The 21,367-nt window shown below is 38.6% G+C and overlaps 2 protein-coding genes across 6 annotated transcripts; one reads left to right on the top strand and one right to left on the bottom strand.

Annotated features, from left to right (window-relative positions):
* Positions 1-388: 388 nt before the first annotated feature.
* Positions 389-9,471, bottom strand: LOC147179715 (glucose-induced degradation protein 8-B homolog). Its single transcript, XM_086067802.1, has 5 exons — positions 8,985-9,471; positions 8,535-8,662; positions 8,238-8,434; positions 6,125-6,322; positions 389-3,796 (listed from the first exon to the last, which is right to left on the bottom strand). The coding sequence occupies exons 2-5, from the start codon at positions 8,653-8,655 to the stop codon at positions 3,623-3,625; spliced, it is 690 nt and encodes a 229-aa protein (XP_085923928.1). The 5' UTR covers positions 8,656-8,662; positions 8,985-9,471; the 3' UTR covers positions 389-3,622.
* dnajc5aa (DnaJ (Hsp40) homolog, subfamily C, member 5aa) lies at positions 8,678-19,722 on the top strand. 5 transcript variants are annotated; one of them, XM_086067804.1, is made up of 5 exons: positions 8,678-8,844; positions 15,168-15,296; positions 16,283-16,496; positions 16,574-16,745; positions 18,790-19,720. In XM_086067804.1, the coding sequence occupies exons 2-5, from the start codon at positions 15,187-15,189 to the stop codon at positions 18,894-18,896; spliced, it is 603 nt and encodes a 200-aa protein (XP_085923930.1). In that variant the 5' UTR covers positions 8,678-8,844; positions 15,168-15,186; the 3' UTR covers positions 18,897-19,720. The 5 variants fall into 5 exon arrangements, with proteins under 5 accessions (XP_085923930.1, XP_085923931.1, XP_085923934.1 ...); XM_086067805.1 differs by lacking the exon at positions 8,678-8,844 and adding an exon at positions 10,171-10,367 and having other exon boundaries at positions 15,150-15,296; XM_086067808.1 differs by lacking the exon at positions 8,678-8,844 and adding an exon at positions 10,175-10,367 and having other exon boundaries at positions 18,763-19,722.
* Positions 19,723-21,367: the final 1,645 nt, after the last annotated feature.

Raw genomic sequence — 21,367 nt, 5'->3', positions numbered from 1 at the left:
CGTTGCTTTTGATCAACCCACCAAAACTAAGTATCAAGTTAGTACTCTAGTTTGACATGAAATTGCCCAAATTCTCAAATTTTCAGATTCTCAATAGTAAAGCCAATACCCCACTGAGGGAAGAATGTTTGTGACGCTAGTGAAGGTCGCAGAATTCCTAAACATTCTCAAAACATTCTTAATGGTTCTCTAAACAGTTGTAACGGTCTTTATTGTCGCACGGAAATGTTAAAGATGACTGTTAAGAACGCTTCGGAAGCGCTGCGACATTGAAGGAACGCTGACTCAATCAAGAATCCCCTCAGTGGGGATACGGGCTTAAATATTCTCAGACTTTTATTATTAAAACAGGACAAAATACAAAGAAAAACTCGAGACAAGAAAAAGAAACATTTCACAAAAGTTATGTTTATTTGCAAATCTGCTCTTAAAAATGTGGATTAATAAACAGGACACAAGCACTCGATGTCTCCCAAATGTCCCAGCAAGTCTCTGGAAAGAAGACAACACGTGGTGGACACAACTTAACGAATGGACCACTAGCAGCAAGTTTGGCTTCCTTAAACAAGAAAAAGTAAAACAAAGCAAAACAGACAAGCACAAGTACCCTTCCTGCTGTGAATAAAAGACACTTGCATGCAGTTTAAAGTGAAAACAATGACTGTTTAAATAAAAAAAAAAGTTTAAAAAAAGATGGGACAAATTGGAAATGTTACAGATGACGATAAGTCACATGTTGCAACTCTCCATGATCACATTCAACAGAAACACACTTAAAACAATGATTCACTAAGGATGTATATTCTGTTATACTTAATATATTTATAAATACATTTTGATACTATTATAATTTCACACACACGTCTGAAATGTCTTTGCTCATCTGTATATTAAGCGGGGGCAGGGGGGGTTTAGCAAGAAAGCACACTAAATGCAATTTTTCCATAAAAGCAAATGTTGTCAACTGGAAAGTGCCCCGACAACCACTTAAGTGACATTCTGAAATTGGACGTTCCAACCAGCCTACTTCAAAAATAGAAAATACATTTGCATGGTAAAGAGTGCATTGCTGTGAAAATGAACACATGCTTAGTTTGTTCTTAAAAAAAATATAATAATAATAATACAAAGATAAGGTTTGTATTTACCTTTTTGTCTAGTATCGGCATAAGCTGCAGCGAATGGCGAAACTAGTAAAAAGGTAAATACAAACTTTATCGTCTTATAACAGGGTTTCTGCAGGTATCATCAAACCTAATTTAATGCAACTTAAAATCAATTTAATGCCGTACGGCATACACATATGCTGTTTTCTATATTAGGGCTGTTAGTCAATTACAATTTTTTATCTTTATCGCATGATTTTCATAGCTAACTAGCTTTTAATTGTAACAGGCTCTAAATGTACAATAAAATATAAAAGTGGACAAATATTGTTAATGTGATATATTTTAGTTATTTGATACAGTAATTTTACAGTCATTCATATAGTGTGAAACAATAAATTTGTGTTGAGGTAATTTTCTGCCACTAGGTGGCATTAGTGTTTCATGTTGGACGTCGGTGACAGGAACATAAGATTTGTCTTTTCAAATTGCGCACATTTTTTATTTTGAAACTAGTGGACGCCATTTTGTTCATTATATATTATAACTAGTCACCAGTCCCCACAAATACTTTTTTTTTTTTTAAATCCCATTTATTAGTGCTAAATTGTGTTATAGTGACTCCGTTGCACAAAACTGTATGTAAACTAAAGCATGAACAAGTATTTCCATTTTTAATGCCTCTCAACATCGAATTTAATGCTTCTTAATGCCATTTAAGGCCTTTAATGCTTTTTAAAGGAGCCACAGAAACCCTGTAAAACAGAAAAACTATCAACTAGAAGACAAGATGAACGCCATTAACCATGAACCCATTCTGAAGTGTACAACTATTTGAAGTACTACAAATTAATATCAGTCTACAGCTTAGTTGAAAAGAGGTTTGTTTGGTGGAACCCTTTTCTTCATGCACCGTCACAACATGAACGTCTTGATGTGGGGGGGCAAATGTTGCCTCTTTAGGAAAATTTCCCACTCAAGTTTGTACAGAATGACGAGTCAGTTGAGGTTGTCAAAATGTCCACACGGATGCGGACATTTATAAACACGTGAAATTGTTTGATGACTGGTAGTAAACGTCCCTGATTTAACCCTTCACAGTTTTCACTCATCTCTTTGCTCATCCCGCTTTCACTCTCATCCAAATCGCTTTCCGGCAAAGCAGACAATTGACACAATAAATACTAAAGACTCAAGGCCTTTGAGAAACGCAAATGTATAAAATAGCAACTTGTATTTGTTGACTAAAACAGTCTAAAAACCCAGTGTCGGTATTTAAATGTTACTTTGTAAATAGTACAGCAATTTACAGTCTCATCTCTCCTCAATGACATGAAAAACAAACGGAGCATTTTAGTTTTTTTTACATACAGTATAGACTCGTCGCACAAATCTAGATAGCAGGGCAAGCTAGTTTGGGGAATTCTGGTTGAGCATAGCCGTGACTAGTTTGCACAAAAAGCAGCATGTTACCCTGGAAACCAGGTCCAGACCAGAATCACATTTTCAAATCGAATGCAATTTATTTAACTCATTTGCTCCCAAAAACGTATGAATAAGTTCTCTTTTAAATGTTTTAAGTGTCCCAAAGATGCATTTATACGTTGTTAAACCTTTTTTTTTTTTTTTATATATTCTAGAGCATACAGAAGGCTTTGATGCAGCCTCTGAACTGCAGAGAACGGGCGAAGCAATGGTAGTAATTACAAAAAACGGCCAGCAGGTGGCAGCAGAGTATAAGACATCAACTATGGCCATGTTGTAAACGAGCACATTTCTCACAGTTCAAAACAGATTTGTGAATAATGATGAAACTTAGCTATATTCTAATGCTAAGTGCTGCAAAACAGAACCAGAAAAAAAATTCCTGATGAAAGAAGAGCCTAATCTTTCCCTTGGTAGGTTCCATGTTTTTATAGCAATAGAACACAATATTCTGTGGGCCTTGAAAAATCAGTCAAAAGCCAGGAGCGAAGGGGGTTGCTTCAGTGAAAATGGCTGGGAGTGAATGAGTTAAGAAACGAGTAATTTAGTCACATAGAAAAATAATGCTGAAATTGAGTTTGACATCACAAGTCACAGAAAAAAAGTGACAAGCAATTCTAAATACACAGATGCCTTGAGATACGAGTTGAATTCATACCGTGCCTACCCACTTATGTCAAAACACACATATCAATTCTTCTTTCCCCATTTCGGAAGAATTACTCACGATTTGCCAAAGTGCCTGTTGTGACGACATACAACATTTGTATCCCCCCCCAAAAAAAGCCAAGCGTCAGGTTGTATCTTGAAAAACTTGTGCTGGGTCACTCTTATCTCAAGGCACCACTGTACAGTATATCGCCAGGGTAACTTTGATGGCGCCGTTTGAATGCAAGCGAGTCACGATGATCAAGCTCAGCCATGAAAAGTCAACCAAATCTAGCTTAGCGCACTATCCAGCTGCAACAGCCGCGCGGTTCGATCATAAATTAAGGGGGCGGTAAAATCCGTCAAAAGTTTTCCGGATGGCTTCACTTGGGGTCCTCAATGGTTCCCGTACTCAGGTCAGTCATTTTGGGGTATTTGACCTTCTTCTGGTCCAACTCGTTCTGCGCCCACAGCAGTAACTTGAGGAGTTTGGCCAATTTGGGAGTGGACTCCCTGTTTTCGTGGTCCAGCACCGCTTGGTTCACCTCGCTCCACACCTGTGCAGCAACACACAATTCTCGAACCCTTTCCATGCACTCGTATCAACCATCGCTTTCTTCGTCAGTGTCAGTCATTATTTGGATGTTTGTGTTGATGTGGAACAATTAAATTTTTGTTTGTTTTTTACTTTCTTGAAAAAAAGAAGAAGAAAAAAAAGCTAAGTTTAAGTGAAGAGGATAAATGGGAGTGGATATTGTTGAGTGAAGATGACAAGAAGTGGAAGCCACTTGAAAAGGGACAGACTGGGAATTGAACCTCCAACATCGGGTTTGTTCACTTTGAGTTTCCCCTCACGTTATTTTTTAATCAACTTACCGGATGAAATGTAAAAATCACAGCCACCCTTCGATCTCAATTGGAAGCAAACGGACCTCATGTGACGTGTTTTCGACTGACACGTGACGTGTTTTCGACTGACACTTGACACGTTCAAGATACGGTGGCTGAGAAGGTTCAAATCAGCATTTAAGACATTTAGGCAGTTATCGCAATCATTCTGCTTTCGAGTTTGTTCACCCGCGGTACAATCAGTGATCACTTCCGATTTGCCACCTGGAAGTACATGCGACATACGCGTAAATGTCAATTTTGGCTAATTTAAAGGCTAAATGAATTAAACCTAATTTCCTCCCATCACATTTGTGGCCTTTATTTGCACTTACAACGGCGAACCGGTCCCGAAAGCCTGATGGCATTTTCCTTGCCAAAAGTATTGAATTTATGTAGGGTGCAACCGTGTTTACAGTTTCAGGGAGCAAGTCAATGTTGCACAGAAACATTGCCTTTTATTAATTAATGTTTATGTTCCGCGATAATATTTTTTGTTACAGATTAATCTCAAAGGGAACATTTGTGTTCATTTATTAATTAAATTGTGCCTTATTGAATTTTTTCTAAAACATTATTAAAGATTGTGTTTAAAGGGATACTTGACTCATTGAGCCATTTTTAGCAGTAAAAAGTAAATTTTGGACAAAAGTTATTTTGTCCAGAAAGAGTTTGATAACTTCATTATTTTTCATGTACAATTAATACCTTTAAAAACTATTTTTTCCACTTTTTCATCTGTGCTGAGAAAGTAGGTAACGACCAATCATGGCTCAGTTTGCTGACCAAACACAGAAAACAGATGTTTTATTCAAAACAATTCTACATTTTGTTTTTTGTTTGACATTAAAACAAAAAAATTAGTGAAAGTTAGAATTTTGAAATGAAAATGCCCGTTTTGTCACAATTTAAAAAAAAAATAATATATATTTTTTTACACCAATATTACTGAAAATGAAAATCGACTCCAAATACCAGTTATTGGACTCCTTGACTATTAATAATCAGTATCAGCCCAGAATAAAACAGTACGACGGCGTATTAGTCACGTAGAAATATTTTTTTTCTAGAGGGTGGGGGCAATTTTCTGAGAAAAAAACCCATAAATTACAAATTTGTGACTTTATACATTGGCAGATTTGCGAGAAAAAAAACCTCAGAAAGTTACGAGAACTACACGTAACGTACTACTCGACTTTTTGGGCCAATACTTTTTGATCGGGTTTCCAAACAAGGAGATAGTAATTGCTTTAGCAGAGATTAACCATATCATGTTAAGCATTTGCTCTTTGAAGCGTTGTGTACGGCCACTGGCCAGCGACGAGTACGCCTCACTTTGCGAAGGTTCACACCCGCACGATCAAGTATTTAAGTTAATTTGTTCAAATGTATATTTACTTGTACATTTATGTTTGCAGAATTATTATTTACACGTTCATACATTTTGGTATTTTTTGTAGTTGTACAAGTAGCTAAATTGATGAGTTGAATCTGCTGCTCTCCGTCATTCATATGCATTTACCTAAAGTATGCTGGCTTCTGATTGGTTAGTGTTAGTCTGCTGATAAGGGATCAGGAAGTGTCGCCGCTCTAGCTGCGGTAAATGACGAGTAAAGTTTAAATTTAAGAATGAATCCGTCTCCATCCTGCCTTTTCCTTTTATAAACAGTGTCCCATTAACCACCAACGAATCCTCACATGAGTTTTTCTCTCGCAAATCTGCCACTTTATAACATGGCAAACGTTTATGAAGAGACAAAGTGGCGAGTTTTTTTCTCTGAATATTGCCCCCGCCCTCTTAAAAATATATATTTATACGTGGCCCTAATACGCCGTCGTAGAATATCTACCAAAAAGCAAAACTTTATTTGAATAATGTCATTTGCCTATTCTTTTTTTATAGAACAGGGCAAAGTGAGGATAATCAGAAATCTGGTCCTGCATAAATGTTGTAGGTCAAAGCAGCATTTTTGGTGAAGGGTGGCCATTGCGAGTACCTTTTGCCGCTGCATCATGTTGAGCAGGTCTCCAAAGGGCGACTCTTCGGGGTTGTCGAAAGCCAAGAGAGCGAGCGTTCTCTCCATCTCTGTCAGACACTCGCGGCTCTCCTCCCCCTGCTCGGCCAGCTGCGTCTGGGCAAACTCCAGCGCAGACTCCGTCTCCCTTAGCCGGATGAGCTCGATCAAATGTTGCTGCTGCGCCAGGGAAATGACAAATGAGTGATGAAATGAGGCTGGGTCTTGTGTGGCCTTTCCAAAAAAAGCAATTTGATTACTTAAGATTATTTTTCAGAATCATTCAGCCCCATTAACTCATTCACTGCCATTGACGGCTATAGACGTCAAAAATTCATTTGAACTATTTCTATTAGTTTAACATTTTTTTCCCACTTTTGTTAACAAAAGTATGAAAACCTAGAGAGAAAAAAATTACATTTAGAACAGATATAAAATTTGTGATTAATCGTGAGTTAACTAGTGAAGTCATGCGATTAATTACGAAAAAAAAAAATTGCCTGAAGCCCCTAATTTTTAATAATCTTCTTTTATAAAAAGAAAGAAGTAATTTTATTTTTAAAAATATTTTCTTTTCCTTTTGTTTTTAAAAGAAAAAATAAAAGATTATTAACTCTTTGACCGCCAAAAACGTTTAATAACGTTTAGTAAAATCCAAATGAGCGCCGCCAAAGATGTTCACTATGTTTTTTTTTTGTTTTTTTGGAAATGGGTGGAGGAAAGCCTTGGCAACCTATGCTGAAAGTATCAAGCAGGTCGAGTTAGTATAATGACTATTTCTGGGCACTAGATGGCAGCGATGACTCTCTTTGGACAAGATCGGGTAGGCGTCAGTAGAAGACGTGAGGCGGAGCTAGAGTGTTGAGGGGAGAATGGCTGAGGAAGCGAAAATGGCGACCGGTTGCAAGCAGCTCACGCTTCAGCATTTTTTTCAAAGACAAAAAGTATTGACCAATGCTAAAGAGCACATTGATGATGATGATGGTGACACAGAGGTTGACGCCGAAGTTGGAAGCGTTGACGCGGCGGCTTCGATCGCGTCGTAAAGCCTCACCGGCTAGCGATGCTAACGCCGGAAAACGAGCACTTCTGCGGACGTTTAATCGGACGATGAAGAGTACCCCGAGTCCAATGCATATTCATCGGAGGAGCAGGTACAGTCTGATCACGGAGAAGACACTGGTTCTGGACTACGATGCCACCATGAATGGAGTGGATAAGATGGATCAGAACATCTCTTACCACCCGGTATAGGAACTGAAGGACATGAGGAAGCCAGACGTAACACCAGGTCACCGTATCATGATCTTGAGAGTAGACTTTATGACAACATGGCCAAACACACACTGCAGTATATACCTGCTACTCCCCGGAAAAAAAGGCCGGCAAGAAAGTGCACGCGAAGGGGCAATCACAGTGAAACTAATCTGTGGTGCAAATCCTGCTGCGTCCCCTTGCACGCAGGGGAGTTTTACACAATATACCTCACAAAAAGAAAAACTGTGTAGTTGAAACATCCACACAATTGTAAATAGTACCACAGTTGCACACATTTGTAAATAGTTTGCCAAATTGTTACACTGATTTCTCCGTATTTTGGTCCAAAACAGAGCTTTTGGGTGAAACTAACCTATTTTCTATTGTTGATTACTGAAAAACGGAATAAGGTAGAAACAAACTTTTTTTTCTGATGAAAGTTCAATCTTTCATTTGGTAGTATCTGTGTTTCCATAGTCCAAACACAAAATTTTCTGTGGACCTTGAAAGATCAGTCAAAATGCTTAAATCAGCTGGCACCCACATATCCTCTTTTCTGAAAATGCTTGGCAGTCAAGGAGTTAAAAATTAGGGGCGTCAGCCGATCATTTTTTTTTAATCATAAATAATCGCATGACTTCACTAGTTAACTCAACAACTCAACTAGTCAACAAATTTTGTATCTGTTCTAAATGTTCAATAAAAAAATACTCATACTCTTGTTAATAAAAATGGGGGAAAAAAACCTTAAACTAATAGAAATAGTTCAAATGATTTTTTTAACGTCCATAGCCGTCAATGGCAGTGAATGAGTACATTGTGTGGCATGCAAATGTACCTGCAAGTGAAAGTACAAATATCGGTTGGTGTCCAGCAGCTCCGGGTGCAGGCTGTTGATGAGCGCGATGGCTTCCTGGATCTGTCCCTTCAGGATCATCTCTCGGATCTTTATCCTTTCATCCAAAGAGTCCAAGTCCACACTGGGCTCGATACCAGACTCCATCCGGAACTTCTCCGCTGCCTCTTTGAATCCCTCTTGAACACAAGAAAGAACATTCACACACATGTATTATTTAAACATATTGTTCATGTTTGGTTTGCGTTTCCTCCTCCAACATGTTTTGAGGCGCCTCACCGGTCACCAGGTAGTTCATAATGAGCCGGTTCATGTCCGATCTTTGAATGTGCACGTTGTTCAGTTTGTCCATCCACTCGTCTTTTGTGATGTCTTCAGGCTTTTCAGCATAACTCATCATTGGAAGCCTGCAAGAGAGCGAAAAGGTTCAAACCAGGAGACGGGAGCAAGACTGACACGGTTTGGCGGCTTCAAGTTCCTACAGCAACACGAAGCGGACAGCGGTGGGGAAACATGCGACGTGCTGAATGCGAGAAGGGGAGAAAAATAGCAAATGTGCAATGATGACGAGAGAAAACGAGTTTTAAAGGTTTGTGAAAGCTTTCGAGGTCTGAACTGATCTAAACGTCCCGCGACAGATCCCAAAACAAGCCCATTTCCCAATTTGCTCAAGCCAGGCAGGTAACAGACAGCCCCGGCTAGTTAGCTCGCTGCTAGCCGCGAACCTACCGTCCAACGCGAGCTCCTGTATTTCTCTCCTTTCTTGTAGACGAGAGGGAAATATTAAGTAGCGATACGTAGTCCGATTAGTTTGTCCGAGAGGAGAACATTTGTAAAGTTCAACAGCGGCGCCAATGAAGCTTTCGCCGGCCTGCTAAGACAAGCTAAAGTGATATCCTCGCGATAGCAACCTACGTCATTCATACGCGCTCAGCCATTGGTGGACACGATGACGTCACCGTTGCCGAGGCAGGGCAATGTGTGGATTTGTAGGCTGAAAAAAAATTATGTTGTGCCTAAACACATGCAACAATAATTGTATTAGAGCAATTAAATATATATACGTTTCAGTATGAATGCCAATCAATTACGAATAAATACAGTGAAAAGGCATGTGAAAAGTAATCTAGCATTAAAAATTTATTTTTAGAATTTTAGTATCGCTGAAGTCATAACTACAATCTTTCTTTAAACTCAAAATACTAATGCTGATTACTTTTTATCTGTTAGTCCTACTACATATTTATTACATAAACCCATGCAATTATGGAGTTAAATGTGAAAATGGAGCATAAGGCTACTTGTCCCTTCATCCTCAACTTTTGATTCAACTAGAGACCACCAATAAGCAGGTGGCTAACAGAAGGGCTCAAGCAGCTTGATGTGTGTGTGTGTATATATATATATATATATATATATATATATATATATATATATATAAATATTTTTTTATTATTTATATATACATGCATGTATATAAAATGGATAGATTATTATTTTTCACAGAAAAAATAGCTTACTTAATTTTCAGTTACGCATTATTTAAATGTAAACAATGACAGTTAGTTAAACGCATTTTTATCATGTGCAACTGAACTCAGCTATTATTTATTTAGGAATAGAAGCAGAATTCGATAGAATAGAATGCCTCTATTGTCATTGTACAACAGGTATACAACGAATTTGGGAGAGTTGCTCCGTTTGGTTTATAGTTTAAAAAAGGTAATAAAATATGAACAATGAAATAAAACAGCATTAAAAACGTAGGTGAAAATTCACGGTCGTTTTTTTTTTTAAGTGCTTAATCAAGAGTCAAGTTGCATAAAATACTACTCTACTTAACTGCTGGTCTCCAAGTCACGTCTCTTGCGCGCGCGCCCCCACCTCCCGCATCGGTTCGCGTGAGCGCGCACGTTACGTTGGCCAACGTGCGGGGGCGGGGCCAAAGTCCTGCTGCAGCTGTCCATGGTTGGTGGGAGGTTGGAGCCACACACAGTCACTGAGGAGGCTCCGCGGAGAGATGCAGCCCTAGTCACGCGACGCCGTCCGTCCTTCCGTCGTCGCTCCCCGGCCGCCGCTCGTCGTTCGTCTCGCACTTTGCTCTCGTGGAAGGTGAGTCTTCCATTCCTCTCGTCTCGGCTGCTTTGTTTTCGCCTCCGCACGACGGCGCGCGCCCTTCGCAAAAATGAACGGCCGTGCCTCGCATCCCCAGCAGGCCGGGATGAGGCGAGCCAACATGGATGCTGCTGATGATGATGATGATGGTGACGATGATGATGATGATGATGCGCGGAGATTATTGCTTCTTGCAACGTTTTTCACGGCCTCTAATCCTGCTGGTTGACATTTCGATCGCAATCTGTCGCGTTTCTGTTGTCTTGACAAAGCTGCTTTGAATGCGGCCTGTTCAATTCGCATCGAGAGATGACTGCTTATTTTTCGTAATCCGTCGTCATGTTGAAGTTACGGCGATCGGGAGGCCGTTGGAACAAGTGAAGCGTGCTCCGATGCGAGAGTGTATTAGCGTGAGAAATGCACTGCAGGAGTGTGTCATAAATCCAGCACTTGCCCCCTTTGACTCTGCAGAGCTTGGCCGAGCAGCGCAAGGCAGAACAGGGCCAGCTGCTGCCTTTGCAGTCAGCACCATTTCATCTCGCTAAATTGGACGCCTTTTGTAGTGAATGTGCTTCATTACCAAATGAAGGAAACAAAAAAAAAAGGTCTATTTGCACAATTTAAAATCGCCCACTGGCCGGTGGTTGGGGACCACTGCACTATAGAACTGAAATTTTATTTTGGTGTTAATATGAGTGGGAATTTTGTTTGTCTCTCTGTTTGACTTGACGTGAACTTGTTGCTTGTGGTTTCCCAGAGTTACTCGCCACTCAGCATTTTCACAAGACAGCATTTTGTTATTGGATAAGAGGGGTTATCCACAACCAACTTCTACGCCTGGTTAAACAAGTCCTTCCGGGTCAGGTGACTGTTGGAGGCCAAAGGCAGGAAACCGCAACGAAGCAACTGTTTAATCGTCTACACCGTCTTGTCTACAAGTCTTTTAGAGCTACTAAAGATGAATTCGATGTTTAGGCATCATCATGTATCATTTAGGCTACACAGTGTTCTCTCCCTTTTCACTGGTGATGCGTTCCAAGCCTCCCCAGCACAAGGATGACGGCGACAAAAGAAACAGGGTTACAAATGTCAGAAACGGCCACAAATTAATCTGCAATAACCGAAATGCGAAGTAGCGAGTTAACACTGTATTGTATGTATAAATACATATTATACATGTATTTACCTTTGTTTAAAATTCTGCCTGTAATTCATATTTTTATTTTGTAAGCGTTAAAGGATCATAAATGAAGGTATTTTATTCATTAGGCTATATGTTTTTCTAATTAATCAGACACCTAATTGGTTATCTAAATTTGATTCTGTCAAATATCATAATCAGCATCATCCTAAAAAAAAATCGACATCAGTTGGGTTTACTTGCAAGGTAGAGTCAAGAGTTTTTTTTCTTGTCGCAAAGAAATATTAAAAATTTAAACATTGCAAATGTCTTTGCAACCTTGAATGAACCCTTACAGGAAAAAAAAACCACATTCGCTACCTGCAACCATCCTCACAAGCCCGAGTGAGTTATGGGTTTGAGCGGGACTTATACTACTGTTAGGGCTATAGCGCCTGCTAACCGCTAACCCCGGTGTAGCGCTGAGCCTGATGCTAAAGCTAAGCCATAGCTAAGCTAAACCAGCTCTAAGCTATCATTAAATGTCGTTATCATCAAATTCATGAATTGTCTCGAAGAGAAAATACAATACACAGCCACGCAACAATACATTCCAAAAACGGTAAACAAATTAATATGGTAGCGCGTACGTCAGCCAAGTGGAGGGATCTCTTTTTGGCTGACGTATGCGCTGCCATCTTGTAATGTGTCATTCTGTTAACAAAACGGTCTTTATTTATTATTGTATTGTATATTTAACAATACATAACAAGAGAACAAGACGTGTTATTGATTTAAAGAAAAAAAGGTCAATTTTTTGTCACTCAACTATTCAAAGCTTGCTTATTCAGTTTTTTTTTTTTTCTTCGGAGCCATTTGTTCAATCAAGCTATTTCAAGTGCACTTGCTAGTGGTTGTGTCTATCCTTGACCACCTGCTGAGGGATTACAACTCATTGTAATTAGCAGTTGTGGAGGGATTACAAGTCTACTAGTGGCGGTAAACTATATTAAATAAAGCAGCGTCATTGGCTGTACCACATAGCTGTGCAGTCGTGTACAGTGGACACGTCGAATGTGTCTACTTTTGGATGTGTGAAATGATTACAAATTTGGACATTCTGGGCCCTATTTTCATGGACAGGTACATCTCAATTCATTTTGTCAGACCGTGCTGCGTCACGGACCAAGGGTGTTTTCGATTACACTCCTCCGGCGCACTTGACATTGTGGTGACCGAACGTGGACTAGACTTTAGACCCGGTGAAACCATGTTTAAGTTTTGGCGGCTTTTATTATATTGTTAAATAAACACACAATTCAAAATTCCTTTTCCTTAATTCTGATGCAGTGTGTAAAGAACATTAAAAATGCAAATATCAATGGAATCTGGTTCCCTGAAAAACAGGTTAAAGCCGATTACGTATCAAAAATAATGACATTAGAGCAGGGGTGCTCAAGTTCGGTCCTCGAGAGCCCCTAACCAGCCTGTTTTCCGTGTTTCTCTCCATTAACACACCTGATTTATGATCAGGATCGTTATCAGGCTTCTGCAAAGCTTGCTGATTAGCTGATCATTAGATTCAGCTGTGCTGCAGGAGGGAAACATGGAAAACAGAGGACCCAACTTGAGCACACGGCAGCGGATTTTCACTCCCGTTCCATCCAACTCACGTGGAATAAATCCTGTCCCATCCCAGTCTTGGATCAGTTAAAAAAATTAATACAATCTTGTCCAGTCTCGCTCCCGGTGAAAAAGATTCCCGTCCTGTCCCATCTCGTTGTCACTATTTAGTGCAACCGGAAGCACCATTGCCTTGTGGGCGGTGTAGTTCTTTTAGCTAACATGAGTGTGTACTACACACGCATGTAGTTTTAGTCCAGTTTCAATCACGCTTGTTAGTTTTTATCATAGTTAGTCAACCTTATCCTGTTTTAATTTAGTCAATTTTTAGTTGACTATAAATCTATTTTTTTAGTCTTTATTTTAATCCAAGAAAACATTATTTTATTCCTTTAGTTTTAGTCAACAAAAACTGTCAACGTTTTTGTCTATTTTTAGTTAGGACAATCATTTTACCCCTGTATTTTTTGTCAGCAGATAATGTTGAACATTTGGGATGTAAAACTATTTCACATAAAATGTTCTCTCATCTTTTTGATGAAAAACAACTTGACACACGATTACAGTATATCAACAAGTGGCCACTATATGGCTCCATGCAATGAACTAGTAAATTAGCCAGCAAGTTAGCGGTCGGATTAACATTGTTGGAACGTAATAGCTGTTGGAATTAATGTTACGTTATAACTATAATTAACTTCTTTTTTTTTTTAACCGTTCACCGTGAATCCACCTCCTGTCTGTCCCATTTGTTTGTGCATGTTGCACTCGCTAGCTGCAGATTTGAAAGGGGGAGTGTCATATGACAGTGTCACAGTGACAGATTGGCAGAGACAGGATTTTATAAAAATAAATAATTTTTGTCTCGTTTTTTGTTCATGAACTAAAATGTCCTGAGATTTTAGTCCAGTTTTTATTAAGTACATTTATGTCTTGTATTCATTAGTCGACGAAAATGCATACTAATTTGGTTCCAGTTATTGTTTATTATTAGGGGCTTTTCCACCGCCGGAATTTTTCAATTTACCTTGGTAAAATTCAGTTTGCGCGTTTTTAATAATTAATATAATAATTAAATTCCCCAGGGGACATCCGAGTACGATCTCAGCAGCAGGGTCTTGCTAAGCCAAGCTGGAACTTTGAGGGGGCGGGCTGCACTTATGGAGGACCAAAACTGCCAAAATTAAAAATAAATGACAAAATAAATAAATAAATGACTAAAAATGAAAATAAAAAAAGGATACAAAAAATAATTTTCAAAAATATAAATCCCAAAAATAAATATACATGAAAATAAAAAAAAATACATATGCACAAATGAATAAATAAAAGTAAAAATATATACAAAAATAAAAATAAATGTTGAAATAAATACAAAAATAAATATATAAATAGAATTAAATATCAATCAATAAATAAAATTTCTTCCTGGCAGAGCATGTATGAGAGCAGAGTGTTTTTATTTTTTGATTAATATTTAATTCTATTTGTATATTTATTTTTGTATTTATTTTGACATTTACTTTTATATTTATTTTTTGAATCTGTTTTTTTATTTTTGTATTTACATTTACTTTTATTTATGGATACATAAACATACCACTAGGGTACATCAACTTATGAGCACAACTGTAAATGCCGAATGGCGTCATCCAGTAATGTCATAATTTGGATGGCACTCCTCTCAGGTTTCATATTCTTCCTTTGAGAAAGAAAAAAAAAAGTTTGAAAAAAAATCTATTCACGTCGTAAGGTTGGCTCTCCTAGTTGCCTTGTAGACAAAAAACATTACGCCACTTAATTTATGAGGACAGTCTAATTTGAAATGACATACCTGATAATCGCTAGTGGTCCAGAGATTGGGTCTCACTGGTCGATTGGACCCTGCGGCCAGTCCAGGGTGTACCCCGCCCCTTTGGCCTCAAATCTGCTGGGACAGGACCCGGCTCGCACGCAACCCTACTGGGAAGTGGTGTAGAAAATGGATGGATGGATGCCCATGTGCTGACTATGCATACTGTACATAATATAGTTAGTTGTATATTTGTGTCCAGCTTGTCGACGTGAGGCATCATGGCTGAGCATCAGAGACAGCGCTCTTTGTCCACCGCTGGTGAGTCTCTCTACCATGTGCTGGGAGTGGAAAAGATTGCCACCAATGATGACATCAAGCGCTCCTACAGGTCAGAACAAAGACACACACATCATTTTTCAAATAATTCAGCCCAGGAGTTTCAGGGTTAGGACCTGCCCACTCTACGTCATGTTTTAATGAAGATATCTAATTTTAACCTTATTAGTTCATTAGTCGAAAATAGTTTACCATTCCTTCCAACGATATCATTGCATTTGATCAAAAATCCAATTTACAAGATCACAACCAGTGTATATTTGAACAAGTATAACAAGTAGAACATATAGATCAATTTGGGGAAAGGGGGGGAAAAAGGAGAGCAATAGGCATGAGATGAATTATTTGAGCCTTCACAAGGCAGGTTTATCAAACGCTGTTAAACCGGCAAGCAAGATGAAAGCAGCTCACACTGCACTTCCTGTTTGTGCTCTTATTTTGAAACCTATTCAGTTTTGACACTACCTCCGGTGCACTACTTAGCTGACTGACGCTAACTTAACGACAGCAACAACAGTAAGGAGGATGTCATTTTCAAGTTCATAAAATACATTTTCTTCTAATAGGCTATTCACCTGTCAATCACTTAAACTTTATTTTAAATGTACTTAATTATTTCTTTTTCAGAACAGATCTTTACCACGATCGGATAGGAGGACACTTGTTAATAACAATTTTTATGTGGACAAATCTTTATTTCTACTTCAATTAATTTTATTTTATTTTTAGTTATATCTTTTTATTTGCAAATAGTTAGAGAGGCCACATAAATACAAATACTGTCACCAAGTCACTTAATACACAAAGTAGCAATAATGTAATCAACTACATAAACAACTACATTGCAACAACATTACAGCCTCACAAACTTTAAATCAGTGGTTTTCAACCTTCTATCAGTGACGTATCCTCTGTGAAATATTTTATATATTTTTTATATTTCAAGTACCCCCAAACCAGTGCAAAGCATTTTTGGTTGAAGAAAGAAAAGAAAAAAGATTGTGCTGCGCTATCATTGTCTGTTTGCGTTCCACGCAGGAAACTGGCTTTGAAATTCCACCCTGACAAGAATCCTGACAATCCTGAAGCAGCGGACAAATTCAAGGAGATCAACAACGCCCACGCCATCCTCAATGACTCCACCAAGCGCAACATTTACGACAAATACGGCTCGCTGGGCCTGTACGTGGCCGAGCAGTTCGGAGAGGAGAACGTCAACACGTACTTTGTCCTCTCCAGCTGGTGGGCGAAGGTAAGATGGGACGCGAAGCATGCATTTTTTTCATTTTCTGGTATTTTCTTTGTCTTTAAAGCGATGCTTTCTTGCAGGCGCTGTTTGTGTTCTGCGGCCTGGCCACCGGCTGCTACTTCTGTTGCTGCCTGTGCTGCTGCTGCAACTGCTGCTGCGGAAGATGTAAACCTCGGCCTCGGGAGGGCCAGGAGCAGGATTTTTACGTGTCCCCGGAGGACCTGGAGGCGCAGCTGCAATCCGACGAGAGAGGTGAGAACTACCTGGGCGCTTTGTCTTTTTAGCCGCGAGGTTTACGGAAAAGCTGCGCTTTGGAAAGAGGATTACAAAACTTTTTATAGTATACAATCAACTAAAGCCTCACCCAACTTTTTTTTTTGACCCAATCAATTTATTATTATTATTATTTTGTTGTTATTATATGCATTTTAGTTAACTTTTTTTTAGTTTTTACAATATACAGTGAGTGAACTCAAGCCCAACCGATCTCTGATTTATTTGCTTGTTTTTGTGTGTGACGCAATGCCTTTTGTTTCTTTTTTGGGATATAAAAAATAAAAATAGTAACACGTGAGATGACTAGTTACCAGGGATGCAACAATATCAAAATCCCACTGTATAGTTTTAAGACCACAGTACAGTATTATTGCAGCATTGTCAAAAAAAATTATAATATGGGGGGAAAATTACATATAGTGGGAAATCAAATGCAATGATTTTTAAAGATAAACACACTTACTGTAATTGAACAGACAATATGATCAAAACGCATTGAATTTATTACTATTAATGTATGTAACAGCTATTGTCCGAATTCAAAGTAACAAACAACTATATATAAAAAATAAGTTTAGTTGAGTGTCTTTAAACTGACAATGTAAATAATGTTCAGTTTAATCTTTCCATTTTTAACTGACAATGTAAACACGATATGTTTCAAAAAGAACACAAGCAAGCATTTTCTGTTGAGTTTCTTTCAAATTGTAACAACAAAAATTGAATTTTGAGGGCCACTCGCTCTGCTTCTGCTGTCACAAATCTTGAAAACAAACAAAAGAATGAATGCTGGAACAAACATCCTGACGTTGTTTGTCAGCTCCCAGAGTCACTCACACAAAGTTGACAGCAGAGGGCAGTGTTCACTTCTCAGACCAGCCCATTCTATAATGCCAGGGGAAAAAAACTACACTGGTGGGGAGAACTCACAGTTCTCCTTTGATACTGTCACGGAATTTTGGAACTGAGGTACTGAGGCAATATTTTCATCAAAAATAAATGACCATATTAGAGTAACATGTTCCTGGCATCACTGAGGTCTGGATGGTATTTGCCATGATGTACGAGGATTGACTAGAACCATGGTTTTAATAGTTTGGGATTATTCATTATACTTACTTTTTATTTCATTTTGACTTTTGTTTTTCGAATTCAGTTAGTTTATGAGATTGGATTTGTTAATTTTATGTATTAGTTGTTAGTTTATTAGGTTTTTTATATTTCTTTTAGTTATTAGTTTATTAGTTGCATTCTCATTTTCCCCCAAATGCTTCATTTTAGTTTAGTTTGTATTATTTTTAGCATTAGTTTTAGTACATGGTTTAAAAAAAGAAAAGATCACAATAAAAAGTTCATGTATGAAATTAATTAAAATTTAGGAGATTTTCACTGAAATTATAGTTAGCTTAAAGGGGAAGTCAATCTTAAACATTTCTTGACAATAATGTGCTATATGTGCCCACATTAGACTGAACATGACATTCTGATCAATATTGCGTTAGTGGAATATGAGTTAAGCAGCAAAATCCAGCCGTTTTTATCAATATCAGAAGGCGGCCATTTTGCCACTTGCTGTCGAGTGAAGATGACATCACAGTTGCTCAGGGCTCAAGCAACGACCAATCACAGCTCACCTGTTTTCTGAAACTGAGCTGTGATTGGTTGTTCTTTGAGACCTGAGCAATTGCGATGACATTTTCACGCGTGGCAAAATGGCCGCCTTCTGATATTGATAAAAACGGCTGGATTTTGCTGCTTAACTCATATTCCTCTAACACAATATTAACCAGAATACCGTATTTAGACAAATGGGGCCGCATAGAACATATTATTGTCAATATTCTTTTTGGGAGGTTGGCTTCCCCTTTGAGTAGATTTTTTAAACGTAAAATATGGTTACTCTTGTTTTTATTTCGTTTTGCTAACGAATATGTTTGGTTCAATTTTAGTTTGAGTGATGTGTTATTTTTTCCTGAACTGTAATAACCCTTAGCGTAAGCGCCTGTTGGTGTGTCTCCAGTAGAGGCGGGAGGCGAGCCCATCATGCTGCAGCCCACAGCGACAGAGACCACCCAGCTGACGTCGGACGGCCACTACTCCTACCGCACCGACACCGGCTTCAACTAAGCGGCCGAACCCGTCCTCCTGCCCGTCCATCCGTCCCTCCTCGCCTCGGTCCCACCTGCTCCCCTGTGCCACCTCCGTGACGGGAAAGAATCCGTCTTTCACAAGGAAGGTCCATGCAGAGGACAGGGACTAGTCAGCATGGTCCATCAAAGGAACTACTCGTCCCTTACACCCACTGTCCCTGTCCCCCTGTCCTCTTATTTATTTACCCAGAGTATGACAAGAAATTATTCTATTTTCATTTATTTTCTATTTCGCCCCCACCTTGTCCCTCCAATCCCGAATTGTGCGTTATTGTGTAGCATGCAGCCTCTTTCCTTTTTGGCCATATTTGGACTCTTCCGTGCAATATGTCCACATGAGTACGGCGTGCAGCGCCAGAGCGGTGAGGCCCCCGCTTGGCCTGCTGGCGTGAATTTATTTGAACGTGACTTCACAGCGTACGGGATGTTCTGTCAATTTTAGTCATCCTCGCCTGAGAGGAATGTTGTCATATCGGCAGACATATTTCTTTTTTTGAACAAAACATTGAAGATACGGTCACGTGTTGTAAAGAACATTACATCACCATCATGTTGCGCGGGAAGTACGATGACCGCAAAAGTGTTCATTTCCTTTTTTTTTTGAGAGTCCATGTGTTTGGAAGTGTGATATCTGTAATTATTGTTTACTTGTTTTTAGGGCTGCAATTATTTTAATAATCAATGAATCGTGGGAAAAAAACGACATATATATATATATATGTATATAAATTTTTTCCGCTGCAATTTATATAGATATATATATATATGTATATATATATATATGTATGTATATATATATATATATGTATATATATATATATATATATATGTATATATATATATATATATATATGTATATATATATATATATATATATATATATATATGTATATATATATATATATATGTATATATATATATATATGTATATATATATATATATATATATGTATATATATATATATATATATATATATATGTGTATATATATGTATATATATATATATATATATATATATATGTATATATATATATATATATATATATTTGGCACACCTCCTCATTTGGATTTGCATGCCTGGCCACACATTTGCAAATCCCCGCCGCTATGTTTTTGGATTCGCCACTCGGCTCGTCACGTCTTTCGATGGTTTACAAGCTGCGTGCGACTGTCCACCCTCTGCTATTAACAGTATGGATGTTTGGTATGAAGTTTCCTGTTGATGAAACATTCTGTCGATGTGCCCGTCCCATGGCTTTTTCATTGAGATTTCTCAAGATGCTACTGTACATGTTGTAAGTTGAATGCACTCAAAGAAACATAAAAATAAAAAATAAATACAACAGATCCATGATCGGGAGATGACTCAGCAAAAGAAGACAGTATTGAGTGCAACTGTAGTTGACTGGTTTTCTGATACGAAGGGAGGTTAATTTGTGTCATACTTTGTGGTGGGAAATCATTTTAACTGGTGCAGTGTTGTATTGTATGTAACTATTCAAATGTGCGAGGAGACGTGTAACGGGCTTCAGGTTGGTTGTACATACAGGCGGCCTCCAAACAGTCAAGTACAAGAAACATTTATGTTGTAGCATGGTTATCGTGTGTCTGAAAGAAAACGTGTGGATCATTGAACTCAGTTTGCTGTTGGTGAATAAATGTTCCTAAACATTTGGATGCATTTCATTATTTTGTCTTTTTGTGCATGCTGCATATGAAACTCACTTGATGTGCCCAATTTAGCCACCAGTGGGCAGTATAATGCTGTCCTATAGGGACACAAACAAGAACATCACCACCACCAGGTGAATTCATTTGTAATAATTTATAAATGTAAGGTTCCGAATTAACCCCTGCCCGGTTCTTTTATCTTTAATGCTCGCAATATTATGCTAACAGAAACAACCAGAAGACTGCATGTTCTCAGTTGAACTATTTACTGGATGCCAGAAAGATGGAGTACACAAGTGGAACCTTTTTCTCTTAATAAGCAGAAGAAGGTTTTAATTGGATAAGCGTGCCAGAGCACAGAGATTGAAAGGCGCCAAGCCAGGACAGCTCACAGCGACACAAGGGCCTCAAGTCAAATCACCTATCTAAATCATTAAGAGGCCTAACTAACATAAACAAAAGTGAAACTAAAACTCACAACTGCCTGTATATAAAATAAATATGAACCCAATTATTAAATTACACAGGAGGGGAAAAGCAATTGGAATAATGAATAAGGTTGGCTACAGAGAATCAACTAAGCAATTATGGCATTTAAAAATTCATGCCATCCATCCATCCATTTACTACCGCTTATCCGGGGTTGGGTTACGGGAGCAGCTTTAAGAGGAAAGCCCAGACTTCCCTCTCCCCAGCCACTTCGCCCAGCTCCTTCCACGGAATCCCAAATCATTCCCAGGCCAGCCGAGAGACTTAATCCTCCCGCCGGTGGGACA

The sequence above is a fragment of the Leptonotus elevatus genome, chromosome 2 (assembly GCF_054856555.1).
Source record: "Leptonotus elevatus isolate MCC_2025b chromosome 2, RoL_Lele_1.0, whole genome shotgun sequence".
Classification (NCBI taxonomy): Eukaryota; Metazoa; Chordata; class Actinopteri; order Syngnathiformes; family Syngnathidae; genus Leptonotus; species Leptonotus elevatus.
Note: the sequence above shows the minus strand (reverse complement) of the source record. Positions and strands in the feature narration are given on the sequence as shown.